Genomic DNA, 23,938 nt, shown 5'->3' with positions numbered 1-23,938 from the left:
AAGAACTTTTAAAGAAATCAAGTGTGTTTCATTGGCTCTTGCTGCAACAAATCTCTTGGACCTGTTATTCAGAGACAAGCCTAAGTGAGGAAAGCATTGCTCCTTAATTTAACCGGCATTTTTAGGATTTAGTGTTGGCAAAATATTTGGAAATGTTGCAAAATACAAAATATTTCAGATTTTTGATCTAGAAACGTAGACTGGGATTTTGCCACGCCTGTTTTTTATGGAGCGAGGTGAAAATATTTCTTCCTTGCTTTAGTTTCTTCCATCTTCTAGAGCAGGTGAAAAAAATTGACCACTTGGAAAGAAACACTCCCAATGAAAGATACAGTAATATTGTAAAGAACAGAGAAATTTTTCTTGAACCAGATAAATAAAATTTGATGAAGATTAGGTGAAAGAAATGCAGCATCAGAAGAGGCAGAATCAGTTGTTAGCAATACCTTGGAAAATGAAGCTATGAACAAGTTTTATTTCAGTGAGTTCAAATGGAGTTTGTTTTTATATTTTTATTTTTAACCTTAACGTCTTTTTCGAAAGTGAGTTGTATTGTATCTGCTTGATATCAAGGAAAACATTAAATTTAGAACATATAACTTTGGTCATACTGATTTTTTTTTTCCTGTTCATGGATTTTTGTTTGCTGCTTTGTAAATGGGGAGAAAGCTTGAGAAATGCTAGGTGTCTTAAAGTTGGATAGCTTCATTTGAAACTTATAGTTGACGATATTTGAAAATAAAATGGGTTGGTAAATTTGTAAATTTGTGTTGTTTAATATACCAAACCAGGTTGAGATTATGTCTATGAGCCTTAATAAATAACTTTCTAATGCTAAACTAACAAAGTGACTTTAGATATTTTAAAAGTACTTTGACATATAAGTAAAAGTTTTAGAATTCTCCTCTTATATTTCTTTTGTTTTGGGGGAAAATAAACTTTCCCCTGACTTAACTATGAAATTTACATTTCTGATTAGCTAATGAGCTGGAGTGAAATTAGGGAAACTTGCGATCTTTTGATTTGAAAACCAGAAGAAGAATGGACAGTGCTTTGTTTTTGACTGGAGCTTATGCGTTCTCTTGTGTTTTACTCTTTTTTCAGTGAAACCAGCAGTGTGTGTAGCAGCAGTGACACAGGGCTCTTTACCAACGATGAAGGACGGCAAGGTAATCTTGATCCCGGCTTTGGGACGTTGGTTCTGGGAAGATTCTAATGCTTATAGGAGTGACTCGCTGAGAATATGATGGTTGTCTGTGGCAGTGGTTCTCAAATTTTAGGGCATATAAGAACCACCTGGGCAACTGTTAAAACTGCAAATTCCTGAGCTCCTAGAAATCAAATAGGTCTAGACTTGGCCCCTGGAATCTGCATTTTTCATAAGCACCTGTGGTGACTTTTATGCAGGTAGTTCAGACTTTGAGAGTTATTGATCCAGAGGGGTTATAGTGTCAAGGATGGGAATTTGGGAAGTGGCTTTTTATTAGTACCGAAAAATATCCTCATGTATTACTCTCTTTTTTTGGGTGTTAAGATATTCTTATTTTCACATAGGGAGAGTTTATTTTTATAACCTTATTTATAAATTATCATAGTGTTCTGGGTGAATACATTATAGAAAACATTTTCTTTCTAAAGTTAAAACTCCTGAAGTTTAGTATAGAGCACTGTGAATAAGGCTGGTGTTTGTTAATGATCAGTTCTTTATTTTTACTACCTAAACAGTGATTTGAAACTTTGTTCTTGTCCTGTACACTTGCTTAGAGCCACACTAGTTGTGTACCAATAAGAATTTCATATAGCTCCTTTGGACTGTAGTTTTCTTAATCTAAATAAGAGATTTGTAGATCTCTAAAGTTCCTTCCAGCTCTGGAATTCAGTGATTTTTCTCCAAGAGTTAAGTGGTGGAAGGACAGAGGCATGGTGGCTACATGCCCAGATTGATCCAGATAGACTTCCTAGTAACTGAAGGGATCCTGATTTTGAGAGAGACTGTGGGGAGGGTGTCTCCCCCATGCCTCAGAGTTGTGGGCATGGATGGAGGTGTTGAGCTTCCTACTATATTGGAGGTTGTTTTGAGTACAATTCTATCCTTTTCTCATTCTGAAAGAGCTAGGTATCATTAGAGGCTGTGCGTGTCTTCTCCTAGGTAGGCGCTAGCTCAAGTCGTGATTCTCTTATCTCATACCGGGAAAGTCTGGTTGTCTTTCCATGAATGAGCTAGTGCATGCTGTTCAGAATTACTAATATTTGCTCTTTTTCTTTGCTTTTACTACAGTGCTATGAAGTATCATAATGCACCTCTTAAAGATTGTGATGCATAATTAAACAGAGGTATAAGAATGTGTGGGCCTATTACAACAGATTAAGTTTGGGGCCTTTGGAAAGCCTTTCCACTGATAAGGCATGTTTGGTTTATCATGGAAGATTGTAGAATATTCTAGAGCCCCGGCTTTCCTCTCTGTCTCTGCCTCAACTTCACACATTCTGGTGATATTTAGACGTTTAGAGTTCTCAGCACAAAGCTATGTTATTTCCAGATTTCATGTTTTTGTGTATGCTGGTCTCTCTGCCTACAGTCTCATCCTCACCTTTCCTTAAATGGCTGGTCATCCACCAAGACACAGTTCTCTTTTTGCCCCTCCAAGGCATATTTATGGACTACATCAGTGGGCTTTCTTGCCCTCAATTTCTTGTTGAGTTTGACCAGTAGGAGACATCAGCAGAAGAATGGAGGGAGGGAGGTGAATAAGATTGGATGTATTGGTTAAGTTTTTATCGTGATAGTACTGTTTATCAGTCCTCAAATTTCAGTGGTTTACCACATTTAATTCTTGCTGTGGGACTGGAGGTTAGCTGTGGTTCACCTGGTCTTACCTGGGCTCAGCTGGTCTTTAGGCTTCAAGTTAGGTTTGTATCTATTCAGTGTATCTTATTCTGAGACCTAGGCTAAAGGAGCAATGGCTGTATGTGGCATGGACTTCTCATGGCAGAGGACATGAATGACAAGTGACCAAGCCAGACCATGCATGAATATTTAAAGCTTTTGCTTGAATCACATCTGCTAATGTTCTACTACCTAAAGCAACTCATATGACTAAGCCCAGTGTCTGTGGGATGAGGAAGTGTGCTCTGCCTCATGGGGAAGGCCCTGTGGAATCCCATGCAAAGGCCAAAGGGCGTGGATGTACCATTCTATTATAGGGAGGTGGTGAAGAGGTGGAAACAATAATGCAGTCTACCACATTGGATTGTAGCTTTCCCTGGCTCCCTTTCTGTCGAACTGCTGGTTGGCAATGGTTGTGTTCCTCTGCTGAAGGCCACCACTCCTATTGGGCAGCCTTCTCCTGTAACCACAGTTCTCTCCCTGGGCTCTGATAACCATTCTTTCCCCTTGCCACCTCAGGTCTAGGAATGGTCAAGACTCCTGGCTGTGCTGGCTCCAGGGTGCTTCACCATCCCTTACTGGTCTCTCATAATACTGTCTGCACCTTTGTAAATAGTCACTTCATTAAAGTCTTAATTACTCTATTTAAATGTGCATGTGCTCCGTAAAGGGATTCTGAGTGATATACTCAGTGTAGGCATCATCTCCTAGAACCCTTACTCTTTTCTTGCTGTATTTATTGCTTGCTTACCACTTACCATATTACATTATTGTCTGTAGATGTGTGTCTTTTCCATTGAACAAGCTTTTCAAAAGCAGAAATTTTTATATTATTTGCAGCCATAATAGGTAACACATTGCTTGGCATATAGTGAGCTCTTAATAAATAGTTATTGGGAAACCCAGTTAAGGGGAAAATTCTCCTTTTTTTCCCTCAAACAGAGTTGTACATAGAACCTCAAATTGTAAAACAACTAAACCTCTTTTAGTTAAAGCAAGAGCCTGAAGGAGTAGGAGGTCAGGAGTCTGATGCACTCAGCCTCTTTCTTGTTCTCTGGCCGCACTCTTTTGAGGAGCTCCTGCGTCAGGCATCCTAGTGAACCCAGGTTGAAGACTACTGGTCTAGATGGTCTCACAAGGTTCCTTTCAGTTCAATGAGTCCCTTTTCATATTATCAAAAATCTTTAGTGAATGCTTGAGAATGAAAAAAAATTCCATTGTAGTTTGCCATTTGTCATCAGAAAACATGATCTGGTTAAATATACTGTTTTAATAAATGGCCTAAAGAATGCTTATGAATAAGAAAGGAATATGTATATTGAAGTGCAGAGAAACGGATCATTGTTAATTCTGATGCCTATCTTTAATTCACCTATGTACTTGGTTTGATGAGATGCCTTTAGACTAGTGGCTCTCAAAATATGGTCCCCAGACCAGCTTAGCATCACTAGGGAACTTGTTAGAAATGCAGATTTTTGGTCCTGCCCCTGCCAGACCAGAGTCAGAAACTTTCGGGGTAGGGCCCAGCACAAACAACCCCTCCTTGTCCTTCTGATGCACACTAAAAGTTGAGAACCGCTGTTTTAGAGAAACAGCTGTTGGTGGTGTGCTTTTTATAAGGGAACACTTTGAGTAACTTCTTTCATGGCAATATCTGTTGCTATTCACCAGGATGCAGCTTTCATTTCTTCTTTCAGCCGTCTGCACAGTGATTTAAGAGTTATCATTATCCTGAGTGTTAGTGGCCCATGAATCTGATACTTCATGTCCTGAACATCTTCCCTGGGATCAGTAGAGTCGGCTATCCATCTTGGGGGTTCAACATCTGCAGATTTCAACTAACGGCGGATTGAAAGGCCTACAATAGTTGTGTCAGTACTGAGCATGTATAGATTTTTTTTTCTTGTCATTATTCCCTAAACAATGCAGTATAACAACTATTTACATAGCATTTACATTGTATTAGGTATTATAAGTAATCTAGAGATGATTGAAAGTATATGGGAGGATATGCGTAGGTTATATTGCAAATACTATGTCATTTTATATAAGGGACTTGAACATCCACTGCTTTTGATATCCACGGGAGTCCTGGAACCAGTCCCCTGTGGATACCGAGGGATGACAGTTTATATTAGAGAATGAGTGCATTATGAACTCTTTAGAAGTTCTTTTAATAATTTCCTTCATCCTTGCTATTTGAAAGGGCGGTGGGGTGGCAGACGTCAAGTTATGTATCTTACTCTTTGTTGGCAGGACTGAATGCTATTGGAAATTGAGATGCTATCATTGTAGCCAGTAGAAAGAAATTTGAACCAAGAGTCTGAATATATGAGTCTAGTCTTGACTTTGTCATTAATGAAGAGTATGGCCTTGGGTGAATGGTATAACTTCTTGACAAGCGTTGGGGAATTATATTGTTTATCTCTGTCGTTAGTTTTTTATTGGGAGCTTGGATTGCTAGTGTCAAGATGATTTTTCTGTCCCATTAATGAGGTACCAAGGAAAAAATGAGGTATGGGTATACATTCTTTATTCACCTATTATGAGACATGCAAATATAGCAAGAAATCCCTAGGAACAGCTAGTTTTGAATTGAGAAACATTTGTGGGCTTTGAACCCCCAAGTTCATTTATACCACTGATAATGGTACATGGGAGGCAGTTTATTTTTTTGATAAAGGCTTTGAAATTTGTTAGGGTTTGGCTTCACATCCTGGCTTCATCATTTACTAACTTGACCTTGACTTCTCTGGGCTTTAGTTGCCTCTTTTGTAAGTTGGAGTTAGTGTAAGGTTTGGAAAAGATAACATATTTACAGATTTTTAGTAAGGATCCTGGTAGGGGGTAAGGGCTTAGTAAATGATAGCTTTATTAGTTTTTACTATTAAAAGCAGTCCAGCATAACACAGTATGACATTTCTGTGAAACTAGTTTGATGTTCCAGTTTTCATCATAATATGGATCAAGAAGAAGGATCAAAACAATTTTTTTGTACTTTGACTTTATTTAAAAAGTATAATCAAACCTATAGCACTGAGAAATTATTCTCCCATTTGCTTTTTCATAGAGCATGTTAAAATTCCAGCTTATGATATGATCTCTTTACTCTAGGGGATGATGAGCAGAGTGATTGGTTCTATGAAGGAGAATGTGTCCCAGGATTCACTGTCCCTAATCTGCTGCCCAAGTGGGCTCCTGATCATTGCTCTGAAGTAGAAAGAATGGATTCTGGATTGGATAAACTTTCTGATCCCACGTTCCTTTTACCTTCTCGGCCAGCTCAAAGAGGTAAGTTCTGAGGAGACCAAAATATAGTTCACATTGTATGGTTCTCTTTGGGGAGAATCATCCCATGGCAAGCGTGCTCATGCCTCTAAGCCCGCATTAATTGTCTGAATTTTGGAGCTAGTCCAGGGCTGTTTCTGGAGGATTCAAGGGTGAGTCTCAAAGCTTGAGTTTCTCTTCATTCTTGTCTAAATCAATCCATGGAGACCCTTGGGATAGATACAGCAGGCCATTCCTTCAGCTTACCATTGCCATTTGTGCCAGATTAGAAAGCCTAGCAGCGTGTCAGGGTGCTTATCCTGCTGTGAAACTGATGGGCTGTTGAGTGCTCAGTGGAAGCCTGAAGTATTGGATCTTGGAAGAGAACAGATTTCAGTAAGAACATTCACATACAAGGTATAATGGCATTTTTTAAATGGATGATTTAAAAATATTTCTTTAAATAATTTTATTTGAATAGTTCTATTATTATGGACTTCAGTACAAATACATATCCTTTCTCTTTGCTTTTCCTTTAATTATGATGTAGCAAGATGGGATGGAAAGAGCCTAAGACAGAGAGAAGGAAATGTGGCAGTAATACTCTTTGATACTGTCTACTTAGCTCTGTGACTGTGACAGTCACTTCATTTCCTTGGGACCTCAGGGTCATCACGTAAGATATTGCGACATTGAACAAAACTGTTGCAGAGATTTCTTTTAGCTCTATAAATTTATGATTCTGGGATTCCCAGTAATCAGTAATCAACCACTTAGTCATTTATCAAGTATTTGTTGAGCATCTGCTGGTGATCAGAATTACACCAAGAGCTCTAAACTCCTGTTCTATTGCATTTTGTTATAATGAATTTGGGTGATTGAAAGGCCTTCTTGAAGCAGTTGGTTCTTGGTAAAGACTACTCCCTGGCTGAGGCACATTGTTTATTACCTTAATAACTTGCACTGAACATTTCCATAACTATTTCTAAAAGTTCTTTATGGACCGCTTAAAACACACACAAATAAGCAAGAGTAGGGAGAAGAAGAAACTTAAAATGGTCTGTAATCCCACACCCAGAGACGGTGTCATTGATGACATTTTGTGTGGGTCTTCCAGCTGTCTTTTCTATGTGTAAAACACATACAGCAGTTAGAAAAAGAGGATTATATTATCCAGGCTGTGTTTATCATTATTTCATGAATTAGAATGTTTTTGAGATAATAACCAGCATTTAACTTATAATTAGACATTGTTGATTATACCTTATATTTGTGTAGTGTTTTCAGTTTATAAAGCACCTTCCAGATGCTCTTTCATTGGGTCTTCAAAATAGCCTTGTAAGATAGGACTGAGCAAGTGATTATTCCTCTTTTATAGACAAGGATGCCTAGGTCAGAGGTAAATGATGTCATGCCTAAGATCATCCTGCTGGTGACAAAGACATGGGAATAATAAATCCTTGGCACATAGCCTGGGGATACCAGTTTAAGGGTCAATCTAGCAAGATCCTGGGGGTTAAGGCTTTTGGTGTGCTAGAAGCATATCATTGCTAATGAATCTTCTGCATTCAGGTACTGAGGACTTTTTTCTTTTGTTTTTAGGGTACCATGCTCGCTTGAATCGTCTGCCTGGAGCTGCAGCTCGATGCCTCAGAAAGGGGCGAAGAAGGCTTGTTGGGAAGGTGGTAGCTCTCACTGTTTACTAGGCTTAATGGGAAGATGATGTTCCCTAGGGGATTTGTGTACCTATTCATAATCAAAGGTGCTGCAGAACTCCCTGGAGTTAATTAAGCCAACTGGAGTATTTTGTGAGTTCACAAGAGTGCGCATTATGCAGGATATGAATGGATACACACTTAAAAGATGAAGCATATTTCATACGGAAGTTCTGACAAAGCAAACATTGTTATGACCTTGTCTATGTCTATATATCTACAGGCCTGATCTCTGTCTCTTCTACTCTTTTGATTAATCTTTTATTCTTATTATATAAGTTAAAATACTCTTGGCTTCTTTATGATTTCTCCTGAATTCATGAATGCTTCTTTTGTCCTAACTTTGGTCTTTCATTCTAGAATTCATTAAAAAGAAAAAAATGGAAAGAAAACCTCTGTTAACAAATTTTAGAAGCCCCTCCTTGGCCATGAGGGAGGAAGGTCTACCATTGACTCAGTTCTGCCTTTGCCAGGGACTGTGCTAAGCACTCAGTTCATATACTTCTTCCAACAACCTTGTAAAAAAGGTGATATTGCCCTTTAGCAGATGAGGAAAATTGGAGTTCAAAGAAGTTAAGAAATGTCTGATGTTACCCAGATAGAAGTGGCAGAATAGAGAATTGAACCCAGGTCTACTTCTCATAATTTTATCTTTTTTAATTTAAATTTTAAAAATTATGTATTTTTATTCTAGCTTTGAGATTGAAAATAGGTTAAGACTGGGGCTCATACCGAGTCAAAGAAGATGGTGGGGCTGGCGACATGGCTTAGCGGTTAAGTGCGCATGCTCCGCTGCTGGCGGCCCGGGTTCGGATCCCGGGCGCGCACCGACGCACTGCTTCTCCGGCCATGCTGAGGCCGCGTCCCACGTACAGCAACTAGAAGGATGTGCATCTGTGACATACAACTCTCTAATGGGGCTTTGGGGGAAATAAATAAATAAATAAAATTATAAAAGAAGATGGTGGTGGGCAAAGAGAAAGGAAGGGAGAGGCATTTTAGAGCTGTAGTTTGTTTGTTCAGTCAATAAGCATTTAGAATGCCTACTGTGTGGCAGCTCTGTGCCAAGCCAGGCATATAGTAGTCAGAACCACAGTCTGGCTGCCCTCAGGGAGCTGCTATTTTGTAGTTTAATCAGAGAACTGTTTTCTGAAGTTTTAGCCATGCAAAATAAATGAGGCTGTTTATTTCCAGATGAACTCGGATTCTTACTGCTTTTTATCTTTAAACTCAATTTCAAATCTCTAATTAGAAAGATATTTGATTATTGGAAGAATGATACCTTCTTCTTTTGGATCACTCATTTTACAGACAATAACATGCTGCTTTTGCTATTCTGGGAGCTTATTCTTAACAGGACAGCTGGCAGGGGAGAAGGTTGTGGGGTGGAGAGAGGCAGGAGGTTGGGAGTGGGGACCTTTTCTCTTTATTGTTTGGGCTTGACAGACAATGTTCTCCCTATCACCTGCCTTACTTTGTTTCAGCTGCTGTAAAATAAGAGCCTTCGACTTCCATTGAAGTAAATCGGTTCATCTTGAAGGCTCCCTTTAGCTTGCCTAGAAGGAAACTAGGGCTGATTGGACGTGCCTCTAATGATTTCAAATGAGTAGGATAATATTTACTTGTTTAATTCATCTTCATCACCTTAAAGGGATATTTGTCATTTCTAGCAGAGGTCACTGTTCTGCCCCCCTTCTCCCCCCTCCCCCATCTCTCTTCTCTTTTTCTAAATTGTAATCATAAATAATGAGTTTCATTCACAGCTCCCTGCCAGCGAGCTGCTAATTACGCAAAGTAGTGCTTGTAATTTACACAGTAATAAACTGTAAATTTAAACATTACGGCACTTTAAGTTAATAATTTTCTGCTGTAACAAATAGCTCATTTTTCACCTGTCTTTTCCCTTGGTCCCACTACCATGGCTGTGTCTATAAGCAGGAGGCATAGCGTAAGGGATAAAGAATATGACAACTACAGTGTGTGGAACCTTTGCATTTAGCTCCACTCTCGCCCAGAATCTGACCTCAAATTAATTTTTCTATAACCAGTTGTTCTGCTAAAATGTGTATCCTAATGTTTAGACTAATCCACACACATAGATGAATACGGATAATAATATTTGCCCAGAAACAAATGTGTTTGAGTAACAGGCCTGACATTCTTGACATTCATGCCTATGACTTATGCTCTCTCGTCTTAACACTTATTCTTAAGTGTGTAATTCTTACTCGTGTATGTACTGGTATGCTTCCCCGGGTATTGTGATAGGTATTCATTGTAAATATACTCAAGCTAAATGAAGGGTGAGTGCCTCTGCCATTTTCCAGTTTTTGGAGATGATTAGATTTGAATTGCTTATGGTGTTATGGGTAAGATTTCGTATTACAATCTTGAGAATGCCAAATTTAAGAAGCAATTTATACAAACTACTTCTTTTTTTTTTTTGGTGAGGAAGATTGGCCCTGAGCTGATATCTGTTGCCAATCTTCCTCTTTTTGCTTGAGAAAGATTGTCACTGAGCTAACATCTGTGCCAGTCTTCCTCCACTTTGTATGTGGGACGCCTCCACAGCATGGCTCAGTGAGTGGTGTGTAGGTCCACGCCTGGGATCTGAACCAGTGAACCCCGGGCCACCGAAGTGGGGTGCGCGAACTTAACCACTATGCCACCGGCCCCACAAACTTCTGTTTTTACTTTGAGAGATGACATTTAACAGACCAAATACAGGGTGACAATTTTTTAAGTTACAAAAGTCTTTTGATGTATATACGTTTAGTCAGCAGATATTTAGGTGTTACCAGTGAGGACTCGGTAAATGTCCCATTATGAAGGCTGTTAGGGATATCATCATATCACTTGAGGGAGCTTGATGTGTTCGCTTGTTAAAAATTGGCTGCTGTTGGATTTTTTAAAAAAGTGTTTCTATTTCTATACACTTTAATAACTCTAGGAGGTATTACTCACTATATTAAAATACTATATATAGTAAACAATGTTTATGACTTTTTGAGCGCTAGAGAAAAATAAGTCTAGAATAACATGTAAAACTTTTAAGATAGATTCCCATAAAAAGAAATGTAGTTGCTGTTCGATTAAAGGTTGACATTTGACCTGTGCCTTTGAGGATGCCGACACAGTTGTGGGAAAGTTGTGTGCTTGATGACAGGTTGTGCTTTATGTATTTGTTTCTGTGGTTAGATGACACTCTTGTCTTCCTTGTCTTTTCAGGAGACCAGCATAAGTACTTTGGGTACTGAGAGGATAGGCCACATCATCAGTGACCCTCGGCAGAAAGAGTAAGTGCTTATATATTTACGGGCTCTCCAGCCTGTTCCTTGGAGAAGGAGGCACAGGGAAGTTTTATGAAGGAACCTAGAAATCCGACTTTGGAGCTGAAAGAGGAGATCTTAAAGATTTGCACTTTATAACAGTTAACATGGCTAACACCCTAAACCCATGAGAGTCATGTTTTTTCCTTTCTAGACTAGTTTCTATTCTTTGTATAGCTATAGGTGCTGCATTAGGAAAGTAGACTCCAATAAGAATGTTATATTTTAAACTCATTTTTCTGTCTCTTAAAAATTTTTTGTTCAAAAATGGGTGATTGCCTCTCTATTCCCCTATATGCTTTTCCCATTTTTAGACCTCTAGATAGGGAAATATCTTTTTTGTCCTAACTACTATGATAAGTGCAACTGGGAAGCCTGTGGGTAGCTACAGTACAGTCATTCCACCCTTTCTATTGACAACTTCGTCCCCTGACATGATTGACTCTTTGATGTCTCCTGTACACGTTATGGTCAGTATCCATTTGTGATCCTATACCCATCCAGCCTGGTCACATTTTTAATTTACAAAATAGGCAGGATTTGCGTGTGGTTTATGCCCTTGTTAAATGGGGATCCTGTTGTCACTGCACAGCTGAGAGTGTATTGGTGTCACACCATAATCTTGGGTTTGTTTTACATTCCATTCCAAGGCTTTTTCCTTTGAAGAGTTACTTTCCACAAAAAAGTTCATACACATTTAACATCTCTTTCCTTTTCTCCTCCAATTCCATCTTTTTCCTGTTTCTTTCTTTGTCATCACTTCGTTATCCCAACATCTTTTTATCTTCTCTCTATAATTTTCCTACCACTTCTTTTATTGTTTTCTTTCCTGTTATTCTCTCCCTCTCTTTAGTTTCTGGTTACCGTCAGCTGGGAAAAGAGAACGAAATCAGGTAAGACCACTTTTCTTTGTCGTCTTTATTTTATCATTTGATTTCCTTTTCTTTAGAAAGAATAAAGCGTTGGCTTCTGATTTTCCTCACATTTCTGCTTGTGCACATGAGGTAAGGTTCTCGTTCCCCGTGTTATTCTGATTTTCTTGGAGGACTGTTTTCCAAAAATATCCAGTATTCACTGATAAGAACTGTAGCTAGTTCCTCTTTTAGAGTCAACTGTGATCTCAGTTTATTACTTGTAATGCATATTTTATAGGAATCCCGTTTTTATTTTAGTTTTGAGCTTTGCAGTAAGAAATCAGAGTGCACTTCATCTGCTTGTTGTTTAGTTCAACCTCAGAGTCCTGTGCTGAGGAGTACATGTTGCAGCCTAAACACGTGAAACTGAAGAAGGTACAGCTGCTCTGGGTGAAGTGGGGTTGAGGCCTTAGAGCCTTGCCCTCTTAGCCTTTTCCCTTTCTGTGGGGGCCCTTGGCACAGCTAAGCCTTTGTAGGGGCCACAGTGTTAATATTCTTCACAGTGGCTATCAATATATCCCTTTATGTTTGAAGCTTTTTGATTTCTTGGGGGGAGGGGTTGCTTTACCTTGGTGATTAGTTTTAAAATAGATGACGACTGGTAGGTAAATATTCTCAGGCTTTCTATTGCTCTGTGGTTTTTCTTTTTTTTTTTGACTACTTAGTGGCTTGTTAAGTTGTTATACGTTTTAAACTTGGAACCTTCATCCTGAAGTCACTGTTTCAAAATGAGCTAGAGCAGTGGTAGACCTAACTGGTCTATATTTATGAGATGATTTTAGATGGTATGTGGACACACAATTTTTAGTTACAATAATTTACATTAGAAAAACTGTAATCATTTTATCAAACTTGATATTTCATAGAGATATAATAAGGACAAGACTGAGGAAAAATAATTGATATGAAGAAAAATATTCAGTAAATAGTAGTGCAGGTGGTGGGCAGATAAGGAGAAAGTTGTTAAGGTGGTATATGAGAGACTTTGACTTGGGGACCTCTGAGCTAGAGTACTAATCATGTTTGCAGCAGAGGCTCTAAAGGCAGAGGGGACCTGTAGTGATCACCTAATCCAGATCTGTCATTTATAGATGAGGAACAGGAGGTCCCTAAGATTTAAACAGTTCGCCAAAGTCACACAGCTAGTTGAACTGGGACCGGAACCTTCATGACAGATGGAACAGTGGCTTAGTTTGTGTTCTTTTAAAGTTCTCTTGAAATTACCATTCAGAGTTCTTCCAATCTTAAGATATATTTACTTCTGACCCTTTTGGGGAGGATTGTTTATTGTGGAAAAAGTCCAAAAAAGGCTAGCAAATATAAAGTGAGGCACTTTTATATATGGTATCCCATTTGATCTTCACAACCGCCTTTTGAGATCAACTGATGTTTTACAGATGAGAAACTAAAATTACTTTATAAAGTGAAAGCAATATTTCATTTAGCCCACACAATAATCCTATAAAATAGATATGACAGAGAACGGTACTTCTATTTTACAGATGAGTATGGTAAAGCTCCAAGCGATTATGTAATTTTTAATACATGGCAACTCAGTGGTAGACAGGAACTAAACATTAGGTATTCTAATTCTTTAATGTAGTTCTGTTTCCACTACACTGTGCTGCTGGTATGTGCTAACCAGATATTCACTGGAAACATTTGCCAGGATAAGGAATTGAAAAGATAATTTCATGCTAGTTTTCTTGGAAACAAGGGCTGATAATCAATAGGCATAAGTTCCCGTTATGTCAATTAGAAAGTACTATCTTCTGCCAATTAAGTAATTATCGTGTATCGGAAGTTTTTGAAAAATTGTTGTTTCCCAAGGAATAGCCTTTTTTTGAGGTGTACTGGATCAGGTGTGCTGCGTTCATGGGTACCCTATTGCGTACGTGCAGCTTTATTGACTGGTGTCAGTGGTGTGGCAAGAGTTGAACGGTCAAAGGGGAAAAGTCATCAAACAGCGGGGTACCCTGTAGGATCAGGTCTGTTTTGTATAAGCCTTACTGAAATAATCTTCTTTATTCCTGCAGTTTAATCCCCTCTCCCCTCTTTACTCCCTGGATGTTCTTGCTGATGCTTCTCACCGAAGATGTTCACCAGCCCACTGCTCTGCCAGGTAGTTGTCTTCTTAGTGGCAGTTATTTTCTTCTTGATAATACCGTTTTCCTTTTTATAACACTTTTCAAATTTTAAAGTACGTTTGTGTATAGTATCCAATTTGATCTGTACAAGAACCTTTTGAGGTCAGTAGATGTTTTACAGATGCAGAAACTGAGGCAGAGTGCTGAAGTAGCGTTCCTGTGGTCACATGACTAATATGTGATTTAAATCTCAACTTTGACCTAAGTCTTCTGGCTCATATTTCGTATTTCTTTTCCTAAAAACCCCATCTTCAAAGAACATTATTAATGGTTCTTGCCGTGACCTGCAAAACCGTACGTAATCTGACTTTTGCCTGCGTGTCCAAACTCCTTCCATACACTACTTCCCCTCACTGGGGGAGAGATCCAGCTGCACCAGGGAGTTCCCTTTTGTTCTTCAGAAATAGCAACTCTTTCCTGCCTTGAACTTTCACACGTGTTCCCTGTGCCTGGACTGCCGTCTCATCCCATGATGGGCTCATTCTCATCTCCACTCGGGCCACCTCCTCAGGGAGGACCTCTCAGACCATCCTGTCTTAAGGGGCCGCCTCCACCTGTCTCTGTTTATTATCTGTTTCTTTTCCTAGCTTTTACCACAGTCTGTAATGAATTTGCATACAAGGTTTTTTTTCTCCCTATTTATCACCCCCGTCTCTCTCACTAGACTATCAGCTTGAAAGGACAGAGGTTTGCCTTGTTGTGTGGTATATCCCCAGCTCCAACACAGTGTCTGCCACTTACTGGGCATTCAGTGTATGTTTGTCAGAGTGAATCCTGCACCTCTCAATATAAATTCTCTCAAGTTAGGTGTCATGTGAAGTAAATATGGTATTAATGGTAGCATACCCTAGCAGGATTATTGTGCACAAAAGAGAAGCTAATAGTCTGAAGCATAGTACTTTTATTATTTGTAGTGGCACAAAGAATTTCTTTCCAAGGTTCTGATGATTTTTTTCTTCTTTTTTCCCCTAATAAGTTCTTAAATGGATATGTTCATAGATTTGGGGTATAGGCTGCACAAAGAAGTTATTGTTTCGTGGATACAATTAGAACTTCCACTATAGGCTGTAATAATAAACCCTGCATCATACCTACTGCCAAACCTTCTACTGGAGAAGTGGTATTTCAATGGGGAAAGTCTTTTGAAAAGAGAGACCTTCACAAATGGTGTTACTAAGACTGCAGAAAATTGTGGGATGGTAATAAACTACCCCTGAAAGGCCTTTTCTTCAGTAATATGCTGTTTATTCATCAGGTATTCATTCAGCATTTGTTGACTCCCTACTATGTGCCAGGCTCTTTGTTTAGGTGCTACCCTTGAGGAGCTTACATTCTCTTGGGAAAGTCAGGTCTGGAAATGGACAGTTACAGTATGGAGTGACATATGTGTAAAGGTGTGCAATAGAATGACATGAAGCACAGAGGAGGGGCTTCTAAGTCTGAGGCTTAGCGAGGTTTTTTAGAGATGGTGGTGATCAAGCTATCTTGGAAGACACAAGGTTTCAATCCATAGGAGAGCAGTTCTCCAGCTTTTTATCTTAATACCAAATAAAGCAATGGCTGTGTATACTCTTTGGGAAGACTATATGAGTAGCGCCGTATCATGTCAGAAGCGGACTGTCTGCCCTCCTCCCTTTACCTCTGCTACCTGGAGCTGTGCTGTGCTAAGATTGGTATCCCTGCTTTTATCAGGATTCCTGTTGCCTTTAAAGCCTCATCCCGGCTGGAGTGGGTGGCAGCTTCTTGTTTCTTTGTGTATCTCATTATCCACATCATTCTCTTCATTCCCTTGCTGGCACTGCTTGTGGCTGGACTTGGAAACATAAGGAAGTCTAGGCTGTGCTTCTAGTGCACTCAGCTGTAGGAAAATATTGCTTATTGCTTTTGACCATTGCTAAAAGCAAGGCGAGAGAATGTGGACAATTATAGCACATCCTTGGCCTTCTAGACATCATTCCCAGGGCAGTGGATACAAAGTGGATTGCATGCATGAAGGTTCTTTGGGTGGAGGAAGAAGATTATTAAACTTACATTTATTTATAATCTTGTCCTTAAAAATTTCTTTTTGTTTTAAATTATAACATATTAGTCTAGCAGCACATATTTTTGTTTTATGTGTATGTGTTACATATATAAGGAGTGTGTGCTAAAATTTTTTACTCGTGAGAGTACACAGTCAATGAAGTTTGCAACCACTAATCTATGGGAAATGGTCAGCGCAAGTGACCTCTATGCAGATTTTAGAAAATTTGATGATGAAACGCTGAGCCCTCAGGGCTCCATCTCATTCCTTTGAAATGGTGGGGTCCCTGCCTGGCAAGGGGTCAGTAGAGAAGGAGCAGTCTATCTCCAGTGTAGCCGACTGATGAGATCAGATTCAGAACTGGATGGTAGACTTTGCGAAGAGTGGATCATTTAACAAAGCCTGGCACCTAGGAAGGAATGTTAAAGAGTGGTGGTGGAGGGGAAGAGGCAGGTGAATGACTGTATTAAAAACTGTTTCGAATGGAAATTTTACCTTTCTCTTGTTCCATTTTATTTGTAGTAGGGAAAGATTTCTTTCAAAGCATCTGGGCAGCATTGGGAATTTCACACCCATCATTAGAACGATTTGTGTGTGTGTGGTGACTATGTTATCATTAGTGGTATAATTTTATTTTGCGAAGAGAGAAGTGTTTCTTGTTTTATCACAGCTTTCCCCGAGGAGGGCTGGTGTATTAATTTGCTGTATTGCCTCCTGGCTGTTCCCAGGCTGTTTTTCCTCTTCATCATGGAATTTTTAATGGCCCTGGTGCCTCTTGGGAAGCATGTGAGGAAGGGCTCCTCAGGGAGTGCTTCCCTTTTTTCACATGCCTATAATTACTCTCCTTTAAGAGCACAAAGAGTTTGATAATCAGGCCTGAACTGTGAAGGCTTCCTCCTGTCAGTTTACTGAGCTGAGGCTGCTTCCTGCCCGGACGTTGCCAGTTCCACTCTCCCCAACACTGAACCATGTGAGAGTGAGCCCCCCTCAGCCACCTCCTCATTGCTAGAGCATTCTACAGCTCTGGTTCTCAGAGTGAGGCCTGGGGGCCACGGGAGTCAGTGAGTGACCTCAGGGTACTCTCTTGTTTAGTATTTCATTGCTATAAAAGAAATAATGGGACCGTGATTTTAAGAGAACATGTTATTGGTGTGTCATTTTAATACAGCCCAGATGGCAGGTGCAATGCATGGGAGAGAGGGTCTTGGCGGTCTTTGTAGCACCTATTCGATTTGTGGGTTAAGAGGTTTTCAGAAATTCCACTCTAGAAATACTTAAGTTTTGTGGTTTTTAACCCTGGCTGCACTTTTGAATCACCTGAGAAGCTTTAAAAAATATATCCGTGTTGGGTTCCACTTCCTGAGATTCTGATTTAATTGGTCTGAGATGAGGCCCAGGCATTGGCATTATTTTAAAGCTTCCAGGTGACTCTAATATGCAGCCGGGGTTAAGAACTATTGTTCTAAATACATATGGTTTTATGACTGGTGCTTTGTAGTTTGCTTAACAGGAATCCCATTTCATAATTGGCACGAGCTCTGGGCTTTGGTATTGTGAGCACGATTCCGTAGGGGAGGTAGAACACGGGACTCTTCGCTTTGGAGAAGTGCCGCAGGTCAAGAAGAGAGCGTTAGGGTCTAGCACAGTGCCCAGCAGATAGCGATTAACAGATGGGAGGAGGTGTTGGGTGGGCGTATGGATAGTTGGATAGTCGCCAGGGTGTGTAGATGAAATTCATAAAACATCTGTTTTGGTTTGACTGTTTTGGTTACTAGTATTGGGATGTTGCTATTAAAGTAGTAATATTGGTATCAGTGTTAAGAATTGCTGCTGCTCCAACAGCAGATGGTGTGATTGGTGTTCTGGTAGAGGCAATTGTATTGCTGTCAAGGACACAGTCATAGAATGGTAATAAGGAGCCAGTGCTATAGGCAGCTTTTCCCAAAAGGAGAGGTTTATTGATTGTGAAGGATAGCTTTTCTTACCATTATTGCTTTAGAAAACCATAACTAGAACTTATCAATTGCTACATCTCTCTGTATGATGCACAAGCCACCAGTTGTAGTTTTTGCGTGTCTAGTGGCAGTTTTGAGTTTTCTCCAGCTTTCCTGACCTTTCCTCTATTTTGGGTGGTGATTTGGTAGTGCATCACCGTTTCCATTTTTTCCTTCTCTAAGTTGTTAATCTCATATTAGTGGATATTGGTGTGGGGCAGACCCAGGTAAGAATCTTGGCTTTACCTGGGCAAATGACTTAGCCTCCTCATACCTCAGTTTCCTCATCTTTAAAATGGAATGTGAATATTTATTGGGCTAGTGGGGACTAAAATGAAATAATATATTTGAATATTTAGCATACTGGTAGCTTCTCTTGTTATTTTTGTTAGGTAGTTACCTACCCTCCCCTGGCCTTAGGATAATTGCAGTCTTGCGAACTTTGGGTTGGCTTCGAGGCATTTGCTAATGAGATGTAGCACAGATTCCTGAGGTGCTTAAATGGCCTCAAATGGACTATAAGAGGAGGCATTTGGACAGTGGTTGGGTACAAAAGAGGGAGACCTTCCTGCCCGTTAGAGAGTTGCAATATGATAGGCTGCACTCATTGTAATTCATTTTATCTGTTCACAAACGTTATGATCTGCATATCAGAGTTGTGTGCCCAGCTGGCTGTGCCATTTGACAAGGAGTTTCAAAGAGCAAGAAGACGACTCAGTTCATGCTTTTAATTTTGACCTTTGGAGCCATAGTAAACAGCCTCAGGTTTTACCTCAGGGCTTGGGGGAAAGAACCTTTTATTAGTCCTGTATCTGTTGGGGCTGCTGTGATGCACAGCACATCTTGCTCACCTCTTTAGTGCCTTAGTTTTAGCCATGGGTGAGGAAATGTTTCTGCTATAATGTCCATAAGGCTGCCTAATTCTACTGGAACTTCCCATGTATAGTACACAGTTCTTGAATCTTTTGTCCTCTGTTGGATGGTCTTGTTTATAGCAGCTCTCAGCCAGTTGGCATCTTACTGCTTAAGTGGAATGATGAAAGCATTTTCTCTCTCTGTTCTGCCAACGTAATATACCCATCTTTCCAACTCATGTGAAACTATTCTGCTCCTGTTGGTGGCATGAAACAGTTTCATGATATGCCAACCTTGGCCCAGCCAAGGGAAGTAGATTCTGGAGAATTTTCAGGGACTGGTGAGCAGTTTGTCATAGACTGCTGAGGGTTAGGTTTGAGTGCAAACACTAGTGGAATGGCCAGGATCTCTTCCTATTAGATAAGCCTCCTCTGTGTCCTATAATTGTGAAGTGTTTTTCTCTCCCTAGCTGCTTCTAGTGTCACAGGCCCACCTGGATCCTTTCCTCTGTGCAAATCTGTGAGAATATTTCCCCTGCTGGGTGTTTAATAAATGTCAGTTAATCCTCAAGATAAAGCACGTGTGAGGAAGGGGTCTCTCTACTTGCCTAGATTTAATCCTCTCCTCCCTCATTTTACCCTAGCACTTTGCTTGTTCCTTGGTTACAGCTCAGTGTCTGTGTGTATTAGTTCTTAATGCTTTGGCCTTCCTCACTCTGTTGTGAGCTCCCTGTGGACGGGCCTTTGGCTCAGTCATCTTGTGTGCACCCTCTCCAGGTCTAGCATAGTGCTATACACAGGGTAGGCCTTCATAAATTTTTGTTAAAAATAATTGAGGTGAATGGATTAGTAATTAAGGAGAATAATTGGAATATATGATATATATGACCTTTGGTCCTTAGAAATATCAATAATTTTTTCCTGATGTTATTTATTTGTATGTGCTTAAGAAAAAGTACAGCAAATAAATACCTTTTCACAATAAATTTCATACAAAAAAATGAACTTTTAAATGGGTTTTAAAAAAGTGATTTTTGAAGGTGAACTATTCCTTAAATTAGCTTGCCTTTGGCAGATAAAGACTGTTTTCTCTCCTTAGGAGTGACTCGAGACATCTTTGTTCTAAATCTAAAGCAGTCACTTCAGTTATTTTTTGCCAACATTGGTTCTATTAAACATGCATGTATTTCTCAAAGTAATTTTTTTTTCCCTAAAAGTACATTCCTGCCCCAGGGACATAGTGATCTGCCCAGTTTCCTAAGTAACGCTGCAGTTTTAACAACTCACCTGATCTTTCAGTTACCTGCAGTAAAAAATAAAATAGAAATGTTGTGTTTATGTGTGAATATACAGAATACTCTTTCAATTAATTGTTAATCTTCAGCATTCACCTTCACATTTATGATATGAATTTAATGACTTTTCTTGAAGTAAGAATTTTTAAAGAGTATTTATTGCTTTTGAATGCTCATTTCCACCCCCATAAATTCTTTTTGGCAAATGCCGCTGAGTGTGACGCTTTTAGGGGAAGTACTGAGCCAGCATTCATGCTGTGAGAGAAGTAGTGCCCGAAGAATCCTTGGGCCTCCATCAGATGAAACTGAACGAGTGTAACCTGTCTTTTCTCTAGGTTAATTGCTTATAGACTGGGGAATAATATTTTTATCTAAATTTATATTCATTTAATCATTCTGTTATTCTTTAAGTTAAATATTTAGATCTCTTTTATTGACTAGCTTCGCTTTGGGAATTTGGTATATTTTTTTAACTCAGTAATTTTCACCATTCGTAGAAGCTTATCAGAATTACCTGAGGAGAAATACCAAAATAAATGTATTACTGATTCTTCTTCTGTCCCAGCGTGGTGGGGCCTGTGTATTTTGTAAAACCTCCTTACGTGATTCTGATAGCCATTTGCCACTCCAGTTGAGAAGGAAGTTTTAACTTGGTAGAGATTTTCGCTTAACTTAGCCTTTTTTGCCCCTTGCATAATTGAAAGGTCCCCTCTCCCCTCATAGAGTACATGGTTTACAACACAAGAACAACTGTATACTGCTCGTAAAAGAGTTTTAACAATCTAGTTAAATCTTCTCCCTCTCTTGCCTCTAGAGGGACGGGGTGTGTTGGTGAGACGGGGAAGCTCAGACTCTTTCCGTGTGCTTTGTGATGCCTCACTTGTGTGTTATCCCTTTTCAGTTTCTATCTTGTGAGAGTAGACAGTGACACTGTCAGAGTAAAATAGCACAAATTAAAGAAATAACACATTAAAAAGAAAGGAAGCAAAGTGGTTAAATACTCCTAAATGAAAATGGAGTGGGAGGAGGTCCATCTCTTTATTTTGCCTTCCCTTCTTTAATTCTTTATGTCTACAATTCATTGATAGGGAATTATTTTGGAACAAACAAAAAATTGGTGCTGCCTCTTGAATAGGAAGCTGAGGCTGTAGCAGTTGCCTACCCCCTTGATCAGGTTCTCCAAAATAACACAAGCGGCCCTTCCAGCCCCACACAGATTCTTCTTGACTTCTGAACAGGGCTGTCCTGGTGTTGTGAATGTGCTGTACAGCATGGCAGGTTCCATTTCCTGTCTCCCTTAAATCCTCTTGCTCCAGGCATCCCTCTTCGCTTTCCCCGGGCTTGTTCTGGGTCCTCTTCCTTCTTTGTCTTCTAATGTTCTTCCCAAACAGATGGAGCCCTCACAGGGAAAAATAGATTTTCCCAAGCTGTAAACTCTACCATTACTAGTGTTCACTTAAAACCAAAGAGAAGGAAAATGTCTTACTCTCCTTCTGTAACAATTGTTTCTCTTCCTCCCTCCCCAGGTCTTTACTAGGAAGGGACATAGGGAGAGAAAAATATCCCTTCTGTACTCAGCCCTAAGGTGTGATGTTACTCTGCCTCTTCTGAAATAGCTCTTCAGCCTGGAAATGGTCTTAAGAAGAGTGTTTTAAGAGAGAAGGAGCATTAAACTGAGTTTTAGGAATGAACACGATTTCTCTTTATCCCTGCCTCAGTTTCTCTATTATCCAGATTCTAGAACCCGAAAAGCTCTGTGGCTGGAAATAGGATGAGACTACAAGGTCCATTAGGGAAGAGACTGTCTGTTTTATTCACCACCATATCCCTAGAGCTCAGTGAAAACTCATTGAAGAATGAAAGAAGCAAAAAAATTGCTGAGTAGAAAGGAAATAATCCACCCCAAAATACATACTTTTACAACGAAATAAGGTTATCAACTTAATAAGCTACATGACCTGGTTTCCTTGGAAAGCCTTCAGTTCTTTCTTAAGTTCTAACCAGAGGAATTTACAAAATTTGAAGGATTTAGAATGTTCAAGGTAACAATGAGGAGTGGGAGTGGGGTAGAAGTAGATCATTTACTGCAGAGGGAAGTAACAGGCTGGAGGCTTAGCAGTCATTTAATGTAGGGACAATTAACCCTGAAGCCCTTAACATCACTGAGCCAGGCAGAGTGGGGATCCAGGAACCATGGCCCAGGGGGCAGGGCAGTGTAAGGACCACCTGAGCCTTTGAGTCCACAGCAGCTCCCTAAGGATGTTGCAGATGACAGTGCAGTGTAATAACCTATGTGCATAATAGTAGGCAAGTAATACTTATTTTCATATTATTAAAATAAATAAGCGCTTTTAAAACCACCATATTTCTATTCAAAATAGTTAAAAATTTAAACATTTTAGTGCATAAACGGTTTCATCTTTTTACTCTAAAATGTGTCGTTCCTTGAAAATATGAGATAGATGTTACTGACTAGGTCCATAAAAGCATGATAATATGTGCCCTTAACTGTCTTACTGACATGTATTAAACGTGTGAAGCTGTGAAAATGCTGGATGGTGTGTAGATAAAAGGCAGTATTTATTTAATTTGGCCCAAGTTGATACTCTGAGAATTAATTTCTTAAAACCCTTTCGAGTACTTTTCTTATGCTTTTCATTTTGCATCTGTCTTGTCAAACTCAGCATTTTGTAAACATTGATCTTGAAGAAGCAGTGTTTTTTAATTAAACTTTTTATTGAAGGGTAATAGACATACAGAGAAGCTACAAAGAAATACACAGTTGATGAATTTTCACAAAGTCGCGTCCAAGTACCCACCCTCTAGATCCAGAACAGAAAGTTACCAGAAAGAATCCCAGAAGCTCCCTGTGCCTTTCCTAGTCACTGTCCCTCCTCCCCACTCCCCGCAGCTGCAGGGTAACCACTCTCCTGACATCTAATCACGTAGTTTAGTTTGAAGAAATGGTGTTAACATTTAGTCTAAAAAGTTTTGGGGAGTCCTTTAATGGGCTTCCGGTGAAGAAGAAAGGAGCTTGAATATAACTGTTGCCTTGGTTTGACTGGTTTCTCTTTCTGAAGTGCTTCAGGAGAAGCGTGGCTGAATTAGAGCAGAGTATTTGGACGGTGTGAGTTCAGGTCTGTATGTACTCAGGTGCCTCGTTTGTGGAAAAGGTAGAAGCTCTGTTCTGTACATTTCTCTGTTTTGACGAGAAACAAAATTTTGTAGTGTCACTTTCTTTTCTGCCTGTGTCTTTGGCTTCAAAGGGAATTACCACCTCTGCATTTAGACTGAAGCCTGTCTCCCTTTGACATTCTGTCATCTATGTTTCTTATTATTAAATCAGCATGCTGATTTAGACTATTCCCTGGACTTCTGTAAGGTATGAACAATGAATTGTTTTCTCTGCTGTATACATTTATACTTATATTTCATTTTGGGGTTTCAGAATTAACTATTCATGAGGTACTTAACCTAAAGTTAACTCTTTTCCCGTATAGAAGAGAGTGATCA

The 23,938-nt window shown here is 39.6% G+C and overlaps 1 protein-coding gene across 2 annotated transcripts in view; it reads left to right on the top strand.

Annotated features, from left to right (window-relative positions):
• Nucleotides 1-23,938, top strand: part of GPATCH2L (G-patch domain containing 2 like) — a 59,153-nt gene that overhangs the window by 16,422 nt on the left and 18,793 nt on the right. The window contains exons 3-8 of one of the 2 annotated variants that reach the window (XM_004426383.3): nt 1,105-1,169; nt 6,002-6,178; nt 7,757-7,836; nt 11,098-11,165; nt 12,148-12,202; nt 14,149-14,234. In XM_004426383.3, coding sequence (XP_004426440.1) covers nt 1,105-1,169; nt 6,002-6,178; nt 7,757-7,836; nt 11,098-11,165; nt 12,148-12,202; nt 14,149-14,234 — 531 coding nt within the window. Of the gene's footprint in view, nt 1-1,104; nt 1,170-6,001; nt 6,179-7,756; nt 7,837-11,097; nt 11,166-12,051; nt 12,092-12,147; nt 12,203-14,148; nt 14,235-23,938 lie in introns of both variants that reach the window. The other variant, XM_004426384.3, reaches the window with a different exon arrangement.

The sequence above is a fragment of the Ceratotherium simum genome, chromosome 24 (assembly GCF_057802395.1).
Source record: "Ceratotherium simum simum isolate JZ-2026a chromosome 24, ASM5780239v1, whole genome shotgun sequence".
Classification (NCBI taxonomy): domain Eukaryota; kingdom Metazoa; phylum Chordata; class Mammalia; order Perissodactyla; family Rhinocerotidae; genus Ceratotherium; species Ceratotherium simum.
This window is presented reverse-complemented; position numbering and strand designations above follow the sequence as displayed.